Source organism: Narcine bancroftii, chromosome 2 (genome assembly GCF_036971445.1).
Source record: "Narcine bancroftii isolate sNarBan1 chromosome 2, sNarBan1.hap1, whole genome shotgun sequence".
In the NCBI taxonomy this organism is placed as follows: domain Eukaryota; kingdom Metazoa; phylum Chordata; class Chondrichthyes; order Torpediniformes; family Narcinidae; genus Narcine; species Narcine bancroftii.
Window position 1 is genome coordinate 209,439,660 of NC_091470.1, and position 25,722 is coordinate 209,465,381.

Consider the following 25,722-nt stretch of genomic DNA (forward strand, 5'->3'; position numbering starts at 1 on the left):
TTGGAGTGGTTGTCAAGGGCTTTGAATAAGAGGCGTTAACTGGGGAAGGTTAATCTTTTTCTGGTCCCAGCCACATACTTTCTCTGTAAGACCATTAGACGTAGGAGCAGGAATAAGTCATTCAACTCATCGAGCCTGCCTTCCTATTTAATCATGAGCTGATTTATTTTCCTACTCAACCCCACTGCCCAGCCTTCTCCCACAAGTTCTTGATTAGCCAGGGCATCAATCTCTGCCTTAAATACACTCAATGTACTCCACAATACTCCACATTGTGGAGTACCCAAATACTCCACAATCATCTGTGACAACAAATTCCACAGATTCACCACCCTCTGGCTGAAGAGATTCCTCCGCATCTCTGTTCTAAGCAGATGCTCTTCAGTCCTGAAGTTGCGCCCTCTTGTTCTAGATTCTCCAACCGTGGGAAAACAACCTTTCTACATCTACTCTGTCTGTGCTTTTCAACGTTCAAAACGCTTCAATGAGATTCACCCAAATTCTGAGTACAGGCCAAGAGCTGTCAAACGCTCCTCATATTAAACTCTTTCAGTCCTGGAATCATCCTTGTGAACCTCCTCTGAACCCTCTCCAGTGTCAGCACATCCTTTCTTAAATGAGGAGCCCAAAACTGTTCACAATACTCCACGTGAGGTCTCCCCAAGGCCTTATAAAGCCTAAACATCACATCCCTGCTCTTATATTCTGTTCCTCTTGAAATGAATGGGAGCGTCGCATTTGCCTTCTTCACCACTGACTCAACCTACATGTTTACCTTTAGATGATCCTGCACGAGGACTCCCAGGTCTCTTTGCATCTGGGCAATTTCAATTTTCTCCCCATTTAGAAAATAGTCTGTCCATTTATTTATTTCCCACCAAAGTGCACTTTCCAACACTATTAAATTTGCCACTTCTCTGCCCAGTCTCCTAATCTGTCCAAATGCCTCCGTGTTTCCACGACACAACCTGCTTCTCCACCTACCTTTGTATCGTCTGCAAACTTGGCCACAGAGTCAGTTATTCCATTATCCAAATCACTGATGTACAACTGAAAAAGGAGTGGTCCCATCATTATTAGCTACCTCCTTCCCTCTTTACGGATATGTAAACCATCACCTTTCATCTGAAATTTGGACCCAAGCCTGCTGTTGACGTTAACCTATTAACTCCTCAACACCCTGTCTCTTCTGGCTTGTGCCACAACGAAAGGAAGCCTCTTACCTGGGAGTGGGAGGAGCTCCTTAAATCTGGTGCAGAGTGCCTGATATTCGCAGGTCTTTGTGGGATTCACTTCTGGAGGTGGCGTCCAGCACAAGTTCTCCTTGACACCTTGAGAAAGGAGAAGCAGGGGAGTCACGTGATGGACTAGTGGCCGGTCAGGGAACTCCAGCCCTCTCCGGAAAAGTTTAAAAAAAATACACAAAACAAAGGTACAAGAATAAAAAATAAAACAAAGCGAAAGTAAAGGTGGGAAGAAAATGGCAGCGAAGAAAGAAAAGTCGAAAGCAACGGGAAGAAGAGAAGAAGAAAGAACATCAGAAGAAGAAGGTGAAGGCCTTACCAGTTCGAGGAGGCCTGCCGTGGAGAGAGAAGCCCGCTCCCTAAGGTCAGTGGAAGTCCCGAGCTCGGGACTACAAAAATGGCTCGCGGAGCCAAGTAAAAGTACGCAACCACGCATGCGCGAGGAGTCACGCATGCGCGATGCACATGAAAAAAAACACTAACGGGAGGGGGGACCAGCTGAGGAGTCGATCTCCACAGCTGAGGATGACAGCTGCAACACAACAACAGGAAGAGAACAAGAAAGAAGAGAGTAAAAATAAAACAAGGAAACAACAGATGACCAACTGAGAGGAAGAAGAAGAAGAACATAGAGAAATAGAAGAAGAAGGGAAAGGCAAGACAATGGATATTTTTTTTTAAAGAATATATGGAATCAGTAAAAGAATGGCAATTACAAGAATTTAGTGAAATAAAAAGAAGAATTAAAAGTGCAGAAGAAAAAATGAATAGAATAGAGATGGTCATGTCAGATATAGGAAAAAGAGTGGACAAGGTGGAAGAACGAGAAACAGCCATAGAAATGGAAGTAAAAGACTTAAAAAAGAAATTAGAAGAATCTAATAAAAAAGTTAAAAAGACACAAGAGCTGTTAGTTCAGAAGATAGATATAATGGAAAATTATAATAGAAGAAATAATATAAAGATAGTGGGCCTTAAGGAAGATGAAGAAGGCAAGAATATGAGAGAATTTATAAAAGATTGGATCCCCAGGGTCCTAGGAAGACCAGAATTACAGGAAGAAATGGAAATAGAAAGGGCACATAGAACATTAGCCCCGAAACCACAGCCACAACAAAAACCAAGATCCATTTTAGTAAAATTCCTAAGATATACGAGAGAAAATATATTGGAGAAAGCAATGAAGAAAATAAGAGTAGACAAAAAGCCACTGGAATACAAAGGTCAAAAAATTTTTTTCTATCCGGACATAAGTTTTGAACTCCTGAAGAAGAGAAAGGAGTTTAATACAGCAAAAACGATCCTATGGGAAAAAGGATATAAATTTATGCTAAAGTACCCAGCGGTACTTAAAATAGTTATTCCAGGGCAGCAAAACAGACTATTCTCAGATCAGAGGAAGCACGAAAATTTGCAGAACAACTACAAAACAGGCAGAGAGATGAAGACATGTAACGAGAGTAAAAATGACCACGAACTATATGCACATATATATATATATATATGTGTGTGTGTGTGTATACATATATATATATATACATATATATACATACATATATATATATATATATATATACATATATATACATACATATATACATATATATACACATATATATATATATACACACACATATATATATATATACATATATATATATATACACACACACACATATATATATATATAAAAATATGTGTGTGTATGTATATATGTGTGTACATGAGTGTATCCGTATTTAAAGGAAAATATATAGAGTATACATAAGAATTAATAAGGGAATGAAAGGGAAGAGAGGAAGTAAGGAGGGAATTAAAAGAGTGACCTTTGTTTTTTATGAAAATTGAAATCTTTTCTGGTGGGGGTGGGTGAGGAGGAGTTACGGTCACTGCGAAATCAGTTGACGCTTGCGAGTGAATTCGCAAATCCAAATGGAGAGGGGAGATGTGGTTGCCCGACAAGGGATAAAGGGCAACTCAGGAAGGGGAGGGGATAGTGGAGTTAAAGAAATTTTAGATAGGAGAATAAGGGAAATGTTTGATGTTTTAGAAATGTTGTCTTATAAAGTGTTCAAAACAAGAAAGCAGAAATGGATAAGAAGGAAACGTGATGATGAGGAAACGGAAAGGAAAGATAAACAAAGTATGAAATGGCTACGTTGAACTATATGACTTTAAATATTAACGGAATACATAACCAAATCAAAAGGAAGAAACTGCTAAATTTACTGAAAAAAGAAAAAATTGATATAGCATTCGTGCAAGAAACACATTTAACTGAAATGGAGCACAAGAAATTAAAGAGAGATTGGGTAGGACATGTAACAGCAGCGTCATATAATTCAAAAGCTAGAGGAGTAGCTATATTAATCAGTAAAAATGTATCAATTAAAATAGAAGAGGAAATAATAGATCCAGCAGGGAGATATGTAATGATAAAATGTCAGATATATTCGGAGTTTAGGAATTTACTCAATGTATATTCACCTAACGAAGAAGATCAAAAATTTATGCAAGATATTTTTTTGAAGATAGCAGACACGCAAGGGAACATACTAATAGGAGGGGATTTCAACCTTAGTTTGGATTCAAACATGGATAAAACTGGGAAAAAAAATTAACAGAAAGAACAAAGTAACCAAATTTATAATTAAATCGATGCAAGAAATGCAACTTTTGGATATATGGAGGAAACAACACCCAAAGGAAAAGGAATATTCATATTATTTGGGTAGACATAAAACATACTCAAGAATAGACCTATTCCTGTTATCAGCTCGCATGCAAGACAGAGTTAGAAAAACAGAATATAAAGCTAGAATATTATCGGACCACACACCCCTGATATTGACAATAGAGTTAGAGGACATCCCTCCAAGAATGTATAGATGGAGATTAAACTCCATGCTACTTAAAAGGCAGGATTTTAGAGAATTCATTGAAAGACAAATTAAAATATACTTTGAAATAAATACGGAATCAGTGAAAGATAAGTTTATACTATGGCACGCAATGAAAGCATTCATCAGAGGGCAAATAATAAGTTATGTAACCAAGATGAAGAAGGACTACAATCAGGAAACAGAGCAATTGGAAAGGGAAATAGTAAATATAGAAAAAGAATTAGCAATGAAGGAAGACACAACTAAAAGAAGAGAATTGGCAGATAAAAAAAAATAAAATATGAAACACTACAAACATATAAGGTGGAGAAGAACATAATGAAGACAAAACAGAAATATTATGAACTAGGAGAAAAACGCACAAAATTCTAGCATGGCAGCTTAAGACAGAACAAACTAAGAGAATGGTATTGGCATCAAGGAAAAAAAGACAAACAAATCACATATAATCCAATGGAGATTAATGAAAACTTCAGAGAATTCTACGAACAATTATACCAAACTGAAAACGAAGGGAAAGAAGACAAAATAGATGAATTTTTAACTAAAATTGAACTACCGAAATTACAAATAGAGGAACAAAATAAGTTAACAGAACCATTTGAAATAGTAGAAATACAAGAGAAAATAAAAAAACTACCAAATAATAAAACACCAGGAGAGGATGGATTCCCAATAGAATTCTATAAAACATTTAAAGATTTATTAATTCCTCCCCTCCTGGAAGTAATCAACCAGATTGATAAAACACAAAGCTTACCAGATTCATGCAAAACAGCAATAATTACAGTAATACCAAAGACAGGGAAAGATCCACTCGCACCAGCATCATATAGACCAATATCTTGACTTAACACAGATTATAAGATAATAGCTAAACTATTAGCAAACAGATATTAAATCTAGACCAAACTGGATTTATTAAAAAAAGACGAACAACAGACAATATTTGTAAATTTATTAACTTAATTCATGCAGTAGAAGGGAATAAAGCTCCAACAGTATCAGTTGCTTTAGATGCAGAGAAGACCTTTGATAGAGTAGAATGGAATTATTTATTCAAAGTATTACAAAAATTCAGTTTACCAGAGAAGTATATTAATTGGATTAAAGCATTATATAAGGGGCCATTGGCGAAAGTGACAGTAAATGGATATATATCAAAGCAATTTAACTTAAGCAGATCAACAAGGCAGGGATGCCCACTATCACCCTTATTGTTCGCGTTAGCTATAGAACCACTAGCAGAATTGATAAGAACAGAAAATAAAATAAAAGGTATAAAAATAAAAGACAAGGAATATAAAATCAGTTTATTTGCAGATGACGTTATAGTATACTTAACAGAACCAGAATTATCAATAAAAGAATTACATAAGAAATTGAAGGAATATGGAGAAGTGTCGGGTTACAAGATTAACGCAAATAAAAGTGAAGCAATGCCAATGAATAATGCGGATTTTTCAAAATTAAAGAAAGAATCGCCATTCAGATGGCAAATGCAAGCTATACGATACCTAGGTATACAAATAAATAAAAACCTCGGCCATCTATATAAACTCAATTATTATCCACTAATGAAAAAATTACAGGACGACTTAGAGCATTGGAAAGACTTACCACTAACACTAATAGTAAGGATAAACTGTATTAAAATGAACATTTTCCCAAGGATACAATACCTATTTCAGGCATTGCCAATACACTTGACGGAGAAATTCTTCAAGGAGTTAAAGAAAATAATAAGGAAATTTTTATGGAAAGGGGGGAAACTGAGGATAGCACTAGATTAGTTAACAGAATGGTATAAACAAGGAGGCTTACAACTGCCAAACTTTAAAAATTATTATAGAGCCGCACAATTAAGATACCTATCAAATTTTTAATCAAACAAGGGAAAAGCCAGATTGGACTAGATTAGAACTAGATAAAATAGGGGAGAAGATACCTGAACATGCTACTTAAAAGTAGCATTTACTTAAAAGTAAATGGGATGAAAAATTGGTACAACGTAGGAATTCTCCAGTATAGCCAAAGAAAAGATCATCTGCTCAATATTTGGAAGAAGATTCATGTAGAAAGGAATAAAACAAATTACCAATTACCAAAACTAATACTGATGCAAAATCAGTTAATCCCTTTTACAATAGATAACCTTTCCTTTAGAGAATGGGAGAAAAAAAGGATCAAAAGAATAGAAAATTGTTTTTCAAGAAATAAATTACTATCCTTTGAACAAATGAAGGATAAATATAATAACTCAAGATACAGTCTTGGCATACTACCAACTGAAATCCTACTTGAAGGACAAATTGGGAAGCAGTCTGAGGTTACCAGAGGGAAATAATTTTGAATATATGATTACAGATACAATGATAATCAAAAAATTTATAACAAATATGAATATTAAACTACAAGAAAAGGAGAATGAGGAAACAAATGGTAAAACTAAACAAAAATGGGAACAAGATTTAAACATAAAGATAAAGAAGGAAACATGGGAGAAGTTATGTTCTGGAACTATGAAAAATACAATAAACACAAGGTTACGTATGATACAATATAACTGGATACACAGGCTATACATTATACCTCAAAAGTTAAATAAATGGGACCCAACAGTATCTGACAGATGTTTTCGTTGTAAAAAAGAAATGGGAACAACAATTCATGCAATCTGGACTTGTGAGAAAGTGAAAAAATTTTGGGAAGATCTAAACCAGATATTAAATAAAATCACAGAAAGCAATATCCCAAAAAACCCAGAGATCTTCCTCCTAAGTAACATAAAAAACAAAGAATTTGGACTTGATTTGGATGGTGCACAAAAAAGATTTATTAGGATAGCCCTAACTGTAGCAAAAAAATGTATTATGTCAGCCTGGAAATTAGAAGATAACTTGAGAATACAACAATGGTATATAAAAATGAATAAATGTATTCCATTAGAAAAAATAACATATAATTTAAGAAATAATATTACAATATTTGAACAAATATGGGAGTCATACATGAAACACAATAGAGAAAACCTACCGGGGACATCAACCACCTAAAATGACAGAAGGAGAAGGAAATGAAAAGAATTGACTCAGTGGAATTTTTTGTTTATTTTTATTGAGTGACAACATTGTTTGACTGGTTTAATGTATCTTAGATTCTGTACTTTAAATGAATGGGAGGGGAGGTAGGGAGGGTGGGACGGGAAGGTGGGGGGAGAAAACAACACTGTATATATTTGAAAAGGAAAATGTATGTATCTTGATCAATGTGGTTTATAGTGTGAAAAATAAAAAATTTTTTAAAAAAAAGAGAAAGGAGAAGCAGAGGCTTCGGTGAGCAAGCCCATGATGGGGAATGTTTGCAGCGTGCCCTCTGCCACTTCGGTGAGACAGAACGTAGTCTGGGCCACCACTCTGCCAAGCACCTACACTCTTGTGGGTACAAGCTGGATCTCCTGGTCACTAACCACTTCAATCCCCCTCCCCATTCCCACATAGACGAGTCTGTCTTCAGCCTCATCCATTGCCCAATATAAACCCAAGGAACAACACATCAGATTCCTCCTTGACAGCCTCAAATCCAACAGCACGTACGTCAGATTTCCTAGAACTTCTTCCTCCAAAGCTCCATTTTTGTAGTTCGTGAACCATATTCCGTCTGAACAATGCCATTGTCAAGATCTTTCAAGTACAAAGTGAATTTACAGAATGGGCCAGGACACATTATTAGCAATAATGCTGATACAAGAACACACTGTTTTTGTCCTGAGCCGTACATCGATGACAACCACTCTTGGAGAGAATTCGGAGTCAATCGTTTGTGCAACCCTGTGTTTAGCATTCAGAGGTCGTTTCCCCCTCCTCAAGTACACTTGTGGGGGCAGGGGGAGGGCAAAAACAATGAGGGGAGGGTTCACACTCACCGTCAACCACATCTGCCTTTTCCAAGTCACCCTGGCAACGCAAGTGGTCACCGTCACCTCCAGGAGCCATGATATCGTTGGTCACTATGGTAACCTGCCAGAAGAGAATGGATCAGTGATTCCACCCCCTCACCCCAAAACACGGAGCTGGTGCTGAGTTCTCGACTTCCTCAGGAGTTGCGGAGGTTTGGTGTAACATTGAAACCCTGGTAAATTTCCACAGAGGTGCGGTGGAAAGTGCACTGACCAGCTGCATCACGGTCTGGTACAGGGCCACCAATTCCCCTGAGCGTAAATCCTTACGAAAGATAGTGGACACGGTTCGCACACCCCCCCCAACCAAGCTTTCCCCATGTCTCCTTTCCTCTAGTTCTCTACCTTTTCCCCTCTGTCTCTTTTCACAGAGCCAAAATTAATTCTCACCTCTCCTCTGATATCAAATTAACACCTTTTGTTGGTTTGGACCCCTCCCACGGCCAGTCTTCAGTTATTCCTTGAGGAATAACTGCTTATTCCTTGAGGAAGGGCTCAGGCCCAAATCATCCACCTCCTGTGGACGCTGCGAGACCAGCTGAGTTCCTCTAGCATCTGTCTGTTTTTACTACAGTCACCCGCGCATCTGCAGACTCTCAGGTTTCACCCATGACATGTCCACTGTACAAAAACAACAAGGCTCTGCACGACACTCACCTCTTCACATTGGCCGTACAGGTCGACGACAACAAAGCAAGGGTTGGGAATGTCCTGAGCTGCCACTCCTTGATCCATTCCATTCACGTACAGGTGAAGGCCCTGGGTACTGTCCACCAGGAGTCCAAGAACAGTCCCCTCCGGGCACGTGTCCAGATTGGGGCCGTAATTGTCACAAATCTGTCCAAAAAGTGAAAGAGGAGCTGTTTTAAACCACCAGATGTCAGCTTCTGATCCCATCCATGAGTTAAATCAATATCGAGGTCACGAGAGGAAGAAGGGTGGTCCAGGGATGGAGTGGGGGGTGGGGGGAGGGAGTTCCATGGGCTGCAGGAGGAGGAACAATGGGCACAGACCCCATGGGTAGAGAGGGAGGAGGATCACAACAGACCTTGGGGGAGGGGACGAGGGGGAGGTCACATGTACCCCGGGGGTACTGGTCGGGAGGGAACCACAAATACATGGGGGGGGGTTGGAAAAGAGCTGGATGGAGTCATGGACCAGGGGATGGGACAGGTGGGGGGAGGGGGTGGCATCACATAGACCCTGGGGGCACAGAACAGGAGGGAGTCACAGACACACCGGTTTGGGAGGGGGGGGTGGTGGTGTCAGAAAGGAGTCACAGCTCCTAGGGTAGGGGACAAGACGGTTGGGGGGGGGGGGGGAAATCGCACACAGACCCTGGGGGAAAGGAGAATGGATTGAGAATGACAGACATCACTGGAAGACGGAAACATAGACAGTAACGGGACAAGTGACCAAAACCCAGGAAATATTTGAAAATGAATTTTTTTTTTAAACAATAGAAAATCTGAAATAGGGACGAACAAAAATGTCCAGGCAGCATCTGTGGGGAGAGGAACAGCTCACAATTCAGGTAAAAAATCCTCACTCAATACAGGGAAGGCAAGAACATTTTTCAGCTGCAGTAAAGCACCAAACAAAAATTGGAAGATACGTCCTTTTCTTACAATAGTTACACCACAGTAGTCTTCTCCGCCATTCAATCATGATCTGATCCATTCTTCCACTCAGCCCCACTTCCCGGCCTTCTCGCCATAACCTTTGATACACTGGCTATTCAGATACCTATCAATCTCTGCCCTAAACACACCCAATGACCTGGTCTCCACAGCCGCCCGTGGTAACAACTCCCAGAGGTTCACCAACCTCTGGCTGAAGAAATTCCACAACATCTGTTTTAAATGGGCACCCTTCAATCCTGAAGTTGTGACCTCTTGTCCGAAACGCCCCTACCATGGGAAACATGCATACATATAGATCACAATTTTTTAAACATGGTAACAGGATCTTGTGGCCCACATACCCAATTAACCTACCCATCCTGTAAGTCTTTGGGATGTGGGATAGATCCAGAGATTCCAGAGGAAACCCACGCAGACATTGAGAGAACGAACAAACCCCTTAGACCGCACATCTTAATGAGGGAACTAAGTTCTCGAGAGTGGATCGTTAAGTTGTTCAGCTCCCAAATAGGTTTGAGGTGGTCTCTCTCGGCTTAGAATGCAATCTTTTAAAGAGAATAATCCAGTCCTCCTGCATGCAAGAAGCCATGCTTGCAAACTTGAACACTGACAGGTTTGTTGAGCATCTTCGCTCTGTCTGCTGCAACACCGACGATCTCCCGGTGAACATCCATTTCAATCCCATACCGACAATGTCCACACCCCCATGCACTGCTCAACCAAGGCCCCAAGCAAATTGTAGGAACAATATAGAATACTCTGTCCAACCAGATGGTGTTAACATAGACTTCTCCAGTTTCCACTAACCACTCTCTTTACCCAACCCTGTCTCCTTTCCTCCAGCTCCCTGCCCCCTTGCCTGCTTTTTGCTCATACCTTGATGAAGGGCCCAGGCCTGAAACGTTGGTTATCCTTTAATTCCTACAGATGTTGTGTGACCTGCTGAGTTTCTCCAGCACGTTGGAGAAAACCCCAGTGTCTGCACACTTCTCTGTTTGGATGCCTTCTGGGGTCAGGTGGTTAGGCAAACTTTGGGAATATGGTCCTCACCTTCAAGGAATTATGGAACACGCAGTCACGCTGAATCAGCCACGCAGAGCGTTTGATCGAGGAAGCGGTGCCTGGAAAATTAAACCGCTCGGGACAATGCCCAATCACACCCAACGAGAGGGAAGAGGTCCACTGCGAGTTTAAACGATCAATCCGAATCTGAGAAGGAACAAAAAATGTAAAGGTTTTTGACACTTCTCCCTCTCCCGTGGCAAAGGTTGGTGGGGGGTTTCATCAGCAGGGAAGGGAGGAGGCAGATGTCAATGTGAGATAATGGTCTTAGACACAAATGCACCATTATTCCTACTTTCTGCAGCCATGCAAGATACACCAACTACAATCACATAAATTAAATTACCCCTCTTTGCCAAAATAGATAGAAATATCAAAGGATTCACAATTGTAGTTGTGCAAGAAAAAAAAGTAACATTTCAGGAAACTGTTTTATATGTTTAAGTTTGGAGACAGTGTGGTTAACAGGCCCACAAGCTTGTGGCCGATTAACCTACTGATTCCACACATCTTTGGACCTGGGAGAAAAGTGGCATTCATGAGGAGTAGGTACAAACTCTTTACAGACGCAGATTCAAACCTGGGTTGCTGGCATTGCGCCGCCCACAATATTATTCAACTGATCATGCGTCCGATGAGGCAGCACTCCACAGACAGGCTGGAGGCTGGTGTTACAGAGGAGAGCTTCGTCACAGCTGGAACCAAAATAGTGAGGAAGTTGACTCTTGGAGGGGGGTGGGAGGGTGATCAGTTGGCAATGGGACAGGACATGTCAGGAGCTCTGTATTACACCGGCAAAGTCAGCCAGGGTTCCTTACATCAAGCCTCTGGCATCAACTCCATCTCCGGAATATTGAGGTCTAAAGAGGAGATACACAAGGGAGTTGAGAAAGGATGACCAGGCTGGGGTCTCGTTGAGATGCAGGAAATGTATGTACTCTGACAATAAATCTGAACGCTGAAATTTAGATGGGTTTGCTCAGATATATTCACATTGGTCACAACCACTTCTGCTCCCTTTGGGCAGAAGGTACAGAAGCCTGAAGCCTGGCAGCTCCAGGTTCAAGAACATTTCTTTCCCATTAGGCTCTTGAACCTCCCTGAATGACCCAAACCATAAACTACTCCAGGGCCACCGTCTGCAGCACTGAAACATCACGAACTGCGTGTGAAATATTTACTGCAGTCAAAGGATTTGTGGAGGAACTCAGCAGGCCAGACAGCATCCACAGGAAGTACAGTGTAGCCAACATTTTGGCCGCGGGTTAGGCAAAGGATCCAGGCCTGAAACAATGGCGACCCTTTTCTTGCTGTGGCCTGCCGAGTTTCTCCACCATTTGCGTTTTCCAGCAGACCCCAGTGTCATCACAAAGTTAGGAAGAAGTTATATATCAAGGGTGAAGCAAAAGAAAAATAGTGGGGGAGGAAGAAGTAGTAAGGGGCTGAGGGAGAAGGGGATGGGGTGATATAGAATGGGAGTAGGTAAAGAAAGGACAGAAACAGTGAAGCCTGAGGGAGGGGAGTCACACCAGGCTGCGGGGCTGCTGGAGACCAGCTCGTGGGGAACCAGGATCTGCCATTGTGGTGATGGCGCACAGGGGCTCCCGAAAGGGATTCAGGAACCAGCAGCTTGCCGATTGTATCGGGAGCTCAGGGTCACCGTTGGAATGGACAGGGGGCCGTGTGGGTGCAGGAGCCAAATCCACGGACACTCGGTATCTCCAACGGGACTCTCTTCTGCTTCTCTTTCTCTCAGTAATCCCCAATTGTGTGTCTTTACTTGCAAGCAAAATTAATGGGTTTTGTTTACATGTATGGGCTGTGTAACATCCTCGTTCCATATTATATACTTATCAAAGCTACATGGGATACCGTAATGTACCTGTAAACTTTTTATTTCTAAGTAGGGATCAGTGTGGGGACTGACACAGGACTATGGGGAGAGAGCGGGACAGTTGGATCAGTTTGGTTATAAAATATACAATGTCTTATAGCTAGCGATTGCCTTTTCTAAATTGCAGCGGACTTGCTCGCAGTAATTGAATAATTATAGGATCTTGGACATATACGCAGTCGAACGTTGCCCGAATGGACATTAAGCAGCGCATACCTGTATCTACGTACATGACAACAAAGGAATCTCACAGTGGGGGGTTACATATTTCCCATTGCTGCAGTTTTAGCTCATTAGCACGACCCACACTGTACCTGAAAGAGTAGTTGCCTGGGCAATGGCTGTGCCGATGCCACCACACCCTGGTTGTAGCTGGCCACTCTGGTAGCTGTGTGCCCATCGTTGGACAGCAGGATGTTCCTACCATGGTTCTCCATGAACTCAATGGTGGCCATGAACACTGATGCTTCATTCTCACACTGAAAGGGAAGGGAAAACCAAAGCTCAAGGTACGCAGAATCGTTCAGTATGTAGTTGATAAGAATAAAGCACATCCGCCCCCAACCATCCCATTCAAGTTGAAGAGTTCCTCAAGTGGAAGTTGCTCATTCAGGGATGGTAATGCAGGAATCAAATGTTTCACAGGCCTCGTTAAAAGTAACACACACTTCCGGGGTCAGACACAGAGTGAACCTCCCTCTTCACCGTCCCATCGAACACTCCTGGGGTCAGACACAGAGTGAAACTCCTTCCGGATTGTCCCTTCACACACTCGCGGGGTCAGACACAGAATGAAGCTCCCTCCGCACTGTCCCATAACATACTCCCGGGGTCAGACACAGAGTGAAGCTCCCTCCGCACTGTCCCATCACACACTCCCGAGTCAGACACAGAATGAAGCTTCCTCCGCACCGTCTCATCACACACTCCCGGGGTCAGACACAGAATGAAGCTCCCTCCACATCGTCCCATCATACACACCTAGGGCAGGGGTCAGACACAGAGTGAACTCCCCCCCACCCCCCTACCAACACTGTCCCATCACACACTCCATGGGCAGCCACAGCAGGGCACCCAGTAGAGCAAGTTCCCTTTGGTATTCAAAATTATGAGAGAAACAGATTAGTTGAATGTGGAGAGTCCATTGCCCAGAGTGGAGGAATCAGTAACCAGAAGACATTGGAATGATTTAAAGAGGGAGAGATTTAACATGAACATGAGTTTAACCATTTTTTTTGTATACAGCAGGTGGTGGGTGTATAGAACAGGCTGTCGGAAGAGGTGGTAGTTTAAAAGAGAAAGAAAATCAGATGCATGAAATGGTTGGGTTTAGAGGGATATGGGCCAATTGCAGGTAGGTGGGTGGATGGTGTGGGCTAGGTGGGCCAAAGGGCCAGTTTTCACATGGTACATGTTCATGACCGGAATGATAACCTGTGTGTGGAGCGAGAGTTTGTAACGTAAATCCCCAGTGCCAGATGAGATTGATCCTAGACTGCAAATGGGAAGGGAGGAGAGCTGAAACCCTGACGGAGAGCTGTGCATCATAACCAACGTTCCTTCATTTCTAAAGGGCAGCAGGAATAAGCCAAGCACAGGCCAGTGAGCCAGAGGGGAAGAAATAACACTGGTCAACAGAGTTTTCTTCCTGAACACTTTTAGGTGTATTTTATGGAATTTAGGCTGCTGGGCACAAAAATCACCTTAAAATGTTCCAATCACGTACCATTTTTTATTTTGGTACTTTCCTGTCATATTTTAAATCTACTTTCAAGCAGACAAAACCATGAAGGGCAACATGTCATTGAAAATTCATTCTCTGCATTCGCCCGTGGACGTCTTCCCTGCTGATCTTGGTGCTGTCAATGACAAACACAGTGAAAGATTTCACCAGGACATTGCAACGATGGAAAAGCAGTATCAGGGCAACTGAAATCCATCAATGCTCACCGACTATCGTTGGACACTGACACAAGAGGCATCAGATGCTGAGTACAAATGAAAATCAGCAGCAAAACATTTTTAGTTCAGCTGAACTAATGGAAAGTGTCATGATGCGATTAAACATGGTAAATTCTATCAAAGTTAATGTAATGTTTCTTCAACTTCCAACAGGATCCAGCAAATCTGAAATTATCTTTGTGTTCAGCTTGAAGTTGTCTATCAAAATCCCCAATTTCTTTTCAGGAAGTAATTCTAATGAAAAAATTTCTGTAATTGGAGAAAATTCTATATTTATGTAGAGAACTGATCAGGGCAAGCCAGGATTGGTGGTTGGGAGGGTGGTGGGTTCCAGTGAGTCAAGGGATATTTGTGGATTTAAGAACACAAGAAACAGGAACAGGAGGAGGCCATCTGGCTCATTGAGCCTGTTACCCCATTTAATAATATCATGGCTGATCTGGCACTGGACTCTGCTCCACCTCCCCATAACACTTGTTCTTCAGATTCTTGTTCTGCCTTCCAATTCCACTCCAATCACATGATAAACAGAAGGATGTGAAAGGTCATGGGTGGCTGTGGAAAATGGGTCAGTGTAGCTCAACAAGCCAGCCCTCCTGTGAACTGGGGAATGGAAGAAGAAACCGAGGTCTTGCTCAGGGCAGTACACACAAGCACTGGAGAATCTCAGTTGGTCACACAGCATCCATAGGAAGGAAAAGACAGTCAGTGTTTTGGGCCTGAGCACTTCCTCAAGTTGATCCCCCAGCAATGGCGGGTTGGGTTTAGCCTACGAGGAAAGATCATCTGGGATTCTGCTCACTGAAATTCAAAGTGAGAGGGAATCTGAGAGAACATTCCCGCAGGCTCTTCAGCCCACGATGTTGTGCCGACTTATGTAACAATATAACCCTTCCCTATCTCACCCCCAGGACCCTCTATCTTTCTTATATCCATGAGCCTGTCAAAGAGTCTTTTGAATGTCCCTACTGTACCAGTCTCCACCACCTCCCCCAGCAACACTTTCCAGGCACCTACCACTCAGTTAAAAAAAAACTTCCCTCTAATGTCTTCCCTAAACGTTCCTTCACCTGAAACAGATGTTCTCTGGTATTGGCCATTGTCACCAGGACAATAGACAAAATTATGAAAAGGGTGGAGGCAGGAAGGTTGATTGCACTGGGTGGTGAGACTAGAACTAGGGGACACGGCCTCAAGATCCCAAGGGAGTGGATTTAGGACAGAGACGAGGAGGAACAGCTTTTCCCGGACAGCAGAGAATCTGTGGTATCCTTTGCATGAGGAAGCAGGTGGGGCTGCAGTGCACAAAGCACTGGAGAAAATCCTAGGAGACATAACGTCCACAGGAATCCAGCGGCTCCGGGCTGAAACGTTAACACACAGAAATGCTTGAGCAGAGGTCCTCATCCTCTTTCTTTCCATTCACATACCTGTCAGATCCTGCATCGGGGGTGCGGAGCTGGTGGGAAGGAGAGAGGGGCTGGGGGGGGGAGGGGGTGAACAGAAATTGGAGACGTCAATATTCATGCCGTCAGATTGGAGAGTGCCAGCTTTGCCGAATTTGAACGTTTTGCTCGCGAGCCATCCTGCACAGAAACCTTGGCCTCGGTGAGCACCTACCTTGGCAATGCCTGCTGCTGCCACGCCCAAGTCTTCCCCATCACTTCACACCAACACAGTTCCCTACCTGCGGTGAAAGAGCCAACAAGTTCCACCTGATACCAGGTGGAATCCCTCTGACATCAATGCTCTGTGATTAGCAAGGGATTGCTTAAGGTGGGATGTGAGTAAGAAGGGAAGGTTCAGAATCACTGCTCTAGACTCAATTGCTACTGAATATTTTGCTTGAGAAAAATTTATTGGCCCATTTCCTTTGGAGTTCTGAAATCGTGCACATAATGAGTCAATTAAGGATGATTAAAACAGTGGTTCTCAAGCATTTTCTTCTCACTCACATTCTACCTTAAGCAAACCCTTCCTAATCACAGAGCACTGATGGCGTAAGGATGACTTAAAGTGGGATGTGAGTGGAAAGAAAAAGGTTGAGAACCCCTGTGCTGGAGGAACTCAGCTGGAATTCTGAGGAAGGGCTCAGGCCTGAAAGGTTGGTGATGAATCTTTACCTCCTGTGGATGCTGCAAGGCTGGCCGAGATCCTCCAGCATTGCTGCAGGTTTTTACTACAATCACAGCATCTGAGAACTTTCATATTTTACTTGGCCTGAAATGTTGACCACCTTTTACTTCTGATTGAAGTGACCTGCTGAGCTTCTCCAGGGCTTTAGTGTACTGCACAAGACCCTAGCATTTGCAGATTTTATCTTCAGGCTGTCGAGGCTCCCTCATTCAATGTATTTAAGACACAGATCAAGTTTGAATAATAGGGAGAGGGATTAAGGGTCACGGTGGGGGACACAGGTGGGTAAGGGGAGAGGTGATCTTGGATGGCAAAACAGGCTCGACGGCAGACTCCTGCTCCTGTGTCGTTTGTTCCCCAAGTCATTGCCCACTGATGCTTTGCTGGTGATGTGTGGCAAGGGCCAGAGATTACTGTCCTCCGCCACAGGAACAGACCTCTGGCTACCTCTCAACACAGGGCAGCTGAGGGCACTGGGAAGTGAACGAGTGGCTCGGCAGGAGGAGGGCAGGAAAGCGGAGGCTCGGTGTTTGCTCACGGGGCTCATATCTTCCTCTTCTTCACTGCAGCTCCCCGATGACATGGAGGGTGGCTTGGTGCTCTCGCTCTCTTCCAGGGTGCTGGAGCTGACAATGGACACCGCCACCACTTTCCCGTACAGGTCCACCACTGCAAAAACATTCTGAAAGGGAAAAAGGGATAGTCAGGAACAGCTCCGGATTCGGGTTGAAACAGAATAACAGTAGCTCCTGGAACCACGAGAAGATGGAGGGACTCAGCAGGCCAGGCAGCATCCATGGAGAAGGTCAATGCTCATGGTGGGGACCCTAGGTCTAGGGGGATGAGGACCATGTGTCAGGGTGGGGGGGGGTGGAGAGGGACCCTGTGTCGGTGCGAAGTCATGATCAGAGTTGGGACCATGTATCGAGCAGAAGAGGTCGTATTGTTCTGGGTCGGGTCCCAACATCAAGGAGGTCACACATGTTCAGGGTGAGGTCCCTGTGTCGAGGTCAGTGATGTTTTGGGCTGGACTGTATTGGGATCAATGATATTCAGGGTAAACACTTTGGGTTGGGATTCTTCATTGACACCATTTTGACCCCTCCTGCCTCTCTTGGTTCTCACTCAGCTTCAGATTCTGCGGGATGGTCTGAAGGAATGGGTGGGCCAGCATAGACTCTGTGGGTCAAGGGGCCTTTTAGCCACATGCTACCTGTCAGACCCTGCATCGGGGGTGCAGAGCTGGTGGGAAGGAGAGAGGGGCTGGGGGGAGGGGGTGAACAGAAATTGGAGACGTCAATATTCATGCCGTCAGATTGGAGAGTGCCAGCTTTGCCGAATTTGAATGTTTTGGTCTCGAGCCATCCTGCACAGAAACCTTGGCCTCGGTGAGCACCTACCTTGGCAATGCCTGCTGCTGCCACGCCCAAGTCTTCCCCATCAATGAAGATGTGCATGGTGTCATCGCTGCCTCGCTTCACACCAACACAGTTCCCTACCTGCGGTGAAAGAGCCAACAAGTTCCACCTGATACCAGCTTGTGTTTTTACCAAAAATAATTCACGATAAGTTATTTACAAAAGGAAACCAGTTCCAAGTCTGTTCCCGTCCCGACTTTCACACCCATACATTCCCGTAACTATACATACTTACATTCAATTCTATTTATCCCGTTACCACTCCTGTGGCACCTTGTTGTTTCCCCCCATTCCCTGTTACCTTGTTACTCCCCCTGTTCCCCATTACCAACCCCATGACACCTTGTCATTCCCCCTCTCTGTTTCCTGTTACCACCCTTGTGACACCTTGTTGTTCACCCCCCCCTGTTGTTTGAGGGTCTTCCCCTCGGTCTCAACCCCTCAGTGCCTCGTGACAGACTGTAGTCTATTATCCTTTCCCACAGCGCCCTTGCGTTGGCCGCGCCAAGCCTCAGTGCGTCCCTCAGCACGTACTCCTGCAGCTTGGAAGGTGTCAGTCGGCAGGGTCCCCTCACCAACAGGACGTGAGCTGCAAGACCAACAGGTTTCGAGCAGAACTCCACATACTCATCGAGTCAAGGACTCCACATACTCTTTTATCAAATCTGCATTCAGCAAAGAGATGGGCGACTGTCTCCTCTCCACCACAGTCAACTCAGGGACAACATGTATTGTGGGCTATGTTCCAGTCATACAGGAAGGATCTGACCGGGAGGGGTCCTCTCACCACCTGCCACGCCAGGTCCAGGTGCTCGTTTGTGAGCCCTGGCAATGAGGCATTCCTCATTCCTGGATGGTCTGCTCAGGGAACCACCCCACCGTATCAACTGAGTCCCTGTTTCTCAGTGTCTGCAGAATTTTCCGTGCTGACACTGCCTGGTGGCCTTGTGATCAAAGGTGTTGGTCTGGAAAAACTTTTCCATCAAGGATAGGCAGTGGCAAATTCGAGCTCACTGATACACTGCGCAGCAACAGGGTCAAGCCCATGCTCACAACACCTGGGGATAGGTCGAACCTCTGCAACTAGTGGCACCTTGAATTTTGGTTCTTGACACCAGTTTCTGGAAGGGACAATGTCACCAGCCCGCAGGGAACCTAAGAGAATCTCTTACACCCTGATCAATGCCCTGGTTTCCACACCACAGAATGGAGTGGGCGCAGAAGAGGTTCACCAGGAGCCAAATTCAATCCGCCAGAGGAACTCAATGGGTTGAACTCCATCCATAGGATAGAACAGCCGATGTTTCAGGTTGTAATCCTCTTTCACGACTGGGAATGCAAAGAGGGGCCCATGTGGGATTGGTGGACAAGAGCAAGGCAAAGCATGGACAGAGGCAGGGGAATAGTGAACTGGGGAGAGGTGGTGTGATGGACGGAAGCAGAGGATTGGTGGATGGCTGACAACTTGGGTCCCAGGGATTGGTGGACTGTGGAGAGGTGGTATGATGGACGGAGGCAGAGGATTGGTGGATGGCCAACAACATGGGTTGTCTGAGCTGAAGGGGAGGAGAGCAAGATGATCCCTCCAGCCAGGATTTCGGCTCAGCTACCACACATGTAATGCGCTGGACCAGGGTGGGCTGACGGCATGGGAACCCCAATAGTCACTGAGCTATAGTCACTCCGCCCCAACTCACCGTCAGACGCTCCAAGGAGAAGCCATAGTTCTGCTTCTGCACTGTGCCGTTCCGCCTGACCTCTGACCCACTGACCAGCCAGCTGACCTTCGACCTCAGCTCCAGCAGTGAGGGTGGTAGGCCAGAAGGGGGTGCACACGAGATCTCGAAGGGTTGGAGAGTGGTCAGCCCGACATGCAGGGAGCCAGACCATTGCTCGTCCACCTCGTCAATCTTGACCTGATGGAGGGACGGTGAGAGGATTCATTGGCAGGCATGGCCTCTCATGTTGACCCCTACCCCCCTCCCATCCCCTCAACCCCCCCCCCAACCTCAGCCCCCGCTCAACCTGGTCACCCCTGCCCACCCCCAGCCGGTGTGCACCTCCTTCCCCCTCATGCTGTGCGCCGCCTTCTCCCACTCCCCTGCCGTGTGCCTCATTCCCCCCCACCCCCCACTCTCCTGCCACCACACTAATCCAGTTACCTCAAAGATTTCATCCGGCTTCAGTTCCTTCATGCTGAAGACAATCCCGTGGGAGAATCCATGGACTCTTACCGCCCGGAAGCCATCGCTCTGAAGCGCCACGTACTTGCCACAGTTGGTGTGGAAACGGTGAGCGATGCCTGGCACTGCAATTTAACAAGATGGGCCATGTCAGCTCTGGGCCAGTAAACCACCCTCCTACTCCAAAGCAAAATACAACAAGAGGAAGGATCTCAATCCTCAGGACAGGAAAAACTCCAGACTTATGAACTCGGCCAGCGACATCATGGGCACCAGTCTCCACTCCATCAGGGACATCTACAAAAGGTGGTATCTCAAGAAAGCAGCCTCTATCCTCAAGGACCCCCGCCACCCAGGCCATGCCCTCTTCACTCTGCTACCATTGGGAAGGAGATACAGAAGCCCGAAGGTGAGCACTCAGCGCCACAAGGAGTTTCTTCCCCTCTGCCATCAGGTTCCTGAAAAAACAGTGAACCCCAGACCCGGCCTCACTTTGTCTTTTTCTTGCGCTATTTTAGAAATACAATTTTCGCAATATTTGCACTGTGACACTGCCGTAAAACAATGAATTTCTTGACATGTTCATGACAATAAATTCTGATTTAGATTGTGAAAATTGAAAGAGTGTAGAGGAGATTTACTAGGATATTGCCAAGACTTGAGGAACTGAATTACAGGGAAAGGTTAAACAGGTTAGGACTTTATTCCCTGGAGAGTAGAAGAATATGGGGAGATTTGATCGAGGTATTTAAAATTATGAGAGGGAGAGATAGAGTAAATGTAGGTTGGCTTTTTCTACTGAGGTTGGGTGAGATGCAAACCAGAGAACACAGGTTAAGGGTGAAAGGGGAAAACTTTAGGGGGAATTTCTTACACGGAGGGTGGTGGGTGTGTGGAATGAGCTCCCAGCTGAAGTGGTGAATGTGGGCTCAATTTTAACATTCAAGAAGTGTTTGCACAGGCACTTGGATGGGAGGGGTATGGATGGCTATGGACCAGGTGCAGGTCACTGGGGTAAGACAGAATAATATTTCGGCACAGACTAGAAGGGCCGAAGGGCTTGCTTCTGTGCTGCAGAGTTCTCTGGTTCAATAGGCACATGGATGAAAAATAAACAGGTTATGGGTGTGAGGGAGGGTAGGCTTAGATTGTTGTGGAGCAGGTTTACATAGGTCAGCACAGCATCATGGGCTGAAGGGTCTGTACTATTGGAATGTTCTAAGTGACCAACAGGCTCATGCGCTGAAGGGCATCATAAAATTCAGAGAAGTCTGTGAACACGACCAAGCCGCAGAGTAATCTATCTTACAGCTTGGGTGCATTGGAATGTAGATCATGTGCAAGAGGTCCAAATTTAATTCAGCATCTTATTCAGGGCCGAAAGGGCTGCTTCGTTCCTCTTTCTACCCTGAGAACGCAGGACGGACTGGTGTGCGCATACCTGGAGAGTGTATTGGAAAGGACTTCTCAGTGGCATTGCTGAGGGACAGGCTGTTGTCCACTGGTAACGAGCCGCTGGTAATAGACACTTGCACACATTGTCCATACAGATCAACCACAGCGAACAGCTCTGTGTGGAGGCAAAGCAGGAGGGCAATATCAGCAGATCAAGAGGCAGACCAATACAGACCCAGAGAGATAGAAACAAAACGCAAATGGAAAGGGAGAAGTGGCCACATCTGCCTTACCTGGAGGCAGGCCCGAGCAGGCCACTCCCTGGTCCACCCCATTGATGTAATAGTGGAGGTCTCCGTTGGGACTGCGCAGCATACCGATGCGGGAGCCAGTGGTCAGCGAATCCAGGTCACAGCCGTAGTTGTTCCGCATTGTGTTGCCGTCCTGCATGATGGCCGTGCCGCTGTTTGGGGTGGCAGGAGGCAACCAGAGAGGCGTCAATGGTGGGACCTGTCGACCCTTCCGGACAGCACACGCTCCAGTGATTGTCACCGGACTCCAGATATAAAACCAAATAGAGCAGCGTTTGTCCAAGCCACCATGCTGATACATCAATGACCGCGATTGAACCTGGGCCATTGGATCTCGGGCAATATTTAAATACCCTGCCTCAGCCACACTCTCTTCATTGCCCTTCCGTAAGGAAGAGATTTATGAGTGTGGGATCAAGCACTGCCACGTTAAAGGACATGTTCCCCCCCAAATAAATCTCACAGCACAAAAATATGCTGCCTTCTAATTGATCTCCCTGCACTGTTTTTACCTACGATACTATGTATGGGTTGACAAGCTAGGGTTCTAGGAAAGCTGAGGTTCTTGCTGCCAGAGCCAATAAACTCAAACTTAAGGAACTTAAAACAGAATCCTCTCCTGGAGAAGGGGAGAACTAAAATTACTGGGTACATTGTACCTTTTCCAAACCTAGCCCAGTGTTGAATTCCCATTACCTTAGCATCCAGGTATCATAGTCGATATCTGTCATGGTACTGGGGAACTCGAGATCCTCTGGACGGATTGCAGTAACCCCTAAAAAAGAGGGAGTCTTAATATTAATCACATAAGTAAAACTGTCATTGAGGATGGCACGGTTAGGCTAGTGGTTAGCACAACGCTGTTACAATGCCAGCGACCGGGGTTCGAAACCAGCACTGTCTGAAAGAAGTTTGTATGTCTCCCCGTGTCTGTGTGGGTTTCCTCCGGGTGCTCCAGTTTCATCCCATCATACCAGGGGTTGTAGGTCAATTGGGTGTAATTGGGCAGCATGGGCTCATGTGCTGAAAAGACAGGTTATTGTGCTGAATGTCTAAAATTTAAAATTAAACTGGACAATGTAGGAAAGTTCAGCACAATGAGCACAAGGTTAATGACGGGTTTAAGCAGGAGTTGAGACAAATTCCACCACTACTGGCCCAGTTGCACAGAATGAGGAACGTGTGCGTGTGGAACACTGACAGAGACTCCAAGGGGTGGAACAGTATTCGCACACCCAACGGCAGCATACAGCCACAGACGTTCCCTGTGTTCACACATAGCACCCCCCACGATACACGTTGACCTCGTGTCTCCCAAATGGGATATATTCCATATTTATGTAATTGATCGAATTTCAAGTTCTCCAGCTGGATATGAACCTCACTCCAGCCACCAAACTACCTTTCTGTCTTTGCCCCTCTCAGCCATTGGGGGGGGGGGTGTGTGTGTGTGTGTGTGTGTGTGTGTGTGTGTGTGTGTGTGTGTGTGTGTGTGTGTGTGTGTGTGTGTGTGTGTATGTGTGTGTGTGTGTGTGTGTGTGGGTGGGAGGGGAGGAGTCCAGACATTGAAAGGTATTTGAATTGTCAGGGAATCAAGGCTCCATTACGGGGAGAAAGCCGGGGGAGTGGGCCTGAGTGGAAGGATGTATCAGCTCATGATTAGAATTGATGGGCAGACTTTCTTTCTTTTTCAATCTTTTTATTATTATTATAATTTATAAACACATACAGTTCAAAGAGATATAAAAAAAATACATAGTAAGTAATGAATTAATACAGAGATATTAAACAATAATATTACAGAATAAAAATATATCATAAAAAAAAATTTTGATCAGTTTAGGGTGTGAACTATCTCTAAAAAAAAGATATAATTAATAACAATATATGAAAAAAGAGAGAGAAAAAAAAACCCAAAAAAGAAGAAAAAACAAATCTGAATTAAAAAAAACTTTAAAAAAAACTTTTAAAATAAAACCTACAGATATAGCTAAACCACGCCGATCACTCCGATCTCATCTTACAGCCCAATTATCATACATAATCATAGAAAGAAAACAGAGCCAGATCAACTCACCACAAATGAAAATATTGAATAAATGGTCGCCAGGTTAACTCAAACTTAGAAGGGGATTCATAGACAGAGTTTCTAATTTTCTCTAAATTTAAACATAGTATAGTTTGGGTAAACCATTGGAAAACAGTGGGAGGATTTACCTCTTTCCAATTTAATAGTATAGATCTTCTAGCCATTAGTGTAAGAAAAGCAATCATACGATCCGCAGGAAGAGATAAATAAGTCAAATCTATCATAGGTAATCCAAAAATTGCAGTAATGGGATGTGGTTGTAAATCAATATTCAAAACAGTAGATATAATGGAAAAAATTTCCTTCCAATAATTCTGTAAAGAGGGACAGGACCAAAACATATGTGTAAGGGAAGCTATTTCCAATTGACATTTATCACATATAGGATCGATATGAGAATAAAAGCGATGGAGTTTATCTTTAGACATATGAGCTCTATGAACAACTTTAAACTGTATTAGTGAATGTTTTGCACATAGAGAAGAAGAGTTTACCAGTCGCAGAATTTTATTCCAATTTTCATTAGAAATATGAAGGTTGAGTTCTCTTTCCCAATCATTTTTAAACTTTTCAAAAGTCCCAGAATTTATTTTTGTAATTATATTATATAATTTAGATATCACACCTTTTGGAGGGAATTTTGAATATAGTATATCCTCTAAAACAGTCGTAGTCTCCCGATTGGGAAAAGAGGGTAAAGTCGAAACTAAGAAACTCCTAATCGGCAAATATCGAAAGAAATGAGATCGAGGTAAATCATATTTCATGGATAATTGTTCAAATGACATGAAAGAGTTATCCAAGAATAAATCCGAAAAGCATGTTATACCTTTAACTTTCCAGAGTAAATAAGCTTGATCAATTAGAGAGGGATGAAAAAGGAAATTTAGTACAATAGGAGTTTCCAAGATAAAATGACTTAGGCTAAAAAATCTCCGGAATTGAAACCAGATACGTAGTGTATGTTTAGCCATTGGATTATCAATTTGTTTATATAATTTAGTAAGAGTAAAAGGGAGAGCAGCTCCCAAAATAGAGCTAATTGAAAAATTTTGTATCGGTTTAATTTCTAAATTTACCCAATGGGGATTTAGAGATAATTCTGAATAATTCAACCAATACCTTAAGTAACTAATATTAATTGCCCAGTAATAAATTCTAAAGTTGGGTAATGCCAACCCTCCCTCTAGTTTAGATTTCTGTAAATATTTTTTCCCCAATCTAGGATTCTTGTTTTGCCAGATATATGAGGACAATTTAGAATCGACCTTATCAAAAAAAGATTTAGGAACAAAAATATATATAAAAATTTAGGTAAGATCATCATCTTAATAGCATTAATTCGGCCTATCATGGATAGGGATATTGGTGACCAATTGGTAAGTAAACTGCCGATCAGGTCCAATAGAGGGAAAAAATTAGTCCTAAACAAATCTTTGTTTTTTAGTAATCTTAATCCCTAAATATATAAAATGGTCTCTAGCTATTTTAAAAGGTAAACTATCATAAATAGGGACCCATCCA

The 25,722-nt window shown here is 43.8% G+C and overlaps 1 protein-coding gene across 2 annotated transcripts in view; it reads right to left on the reverse strand.

The window, feature by feature from the left end:
- The window catches only part of neurl4 (neuralized E3 ubiquitin protein ligase 4), an 86,390-nt gene that overhangs the window by 9,935 nt on the left and 50,733 nt on the right, over positions 1–25,722 (reverse strand). For both annotated transcript variants that reach the window (XM_069920168.1, XM_069920169.1), the window contains 12 exons: positions 22,806–22,884; positions 22,092–22,261; positions 21,845–21,973; positions 20,383–20,528; positions 19,918–20,136; positions 18,203–18,301; positions 17,341–17,484; positions 13,019–13,183; positions 10,799–10,957; positions 8,763–8,942; positions 8,073–8,166; positions 1,224–1,331 (listed from right to left, as the gene is read on the reverse strand). In XM_069920168.1, coding sequence (XP_069776269.1) covers positions 1,224–1,331; positions 8,073–8,166; positions 8,763–8,942; positions 10,799–10,957; positions 13,019–13,183; positions 17,341–17,484; positions 18,203–18,301; positions 19,918–20,136; positions 20,383–20,528; positions 21,845–21,973; positions 22,092–22,261; positions 22,806–22,884 — 1,692 coding nt within the window. The remainder of the gene's footprint in view (positions 1–1,223; positions 1,332–8,072; positions 8,167–8,762; positions 8,943–10,798; positions 10,958–13,018; positions 13,184–17,340; positions 17,485–18,202; positions 18,302–19,917; positions 20,137–20,382; positions 20,529–21,844; positions 21,974–22,091; positions 22,262–22,805; positions 22,885–25,722) is intronic.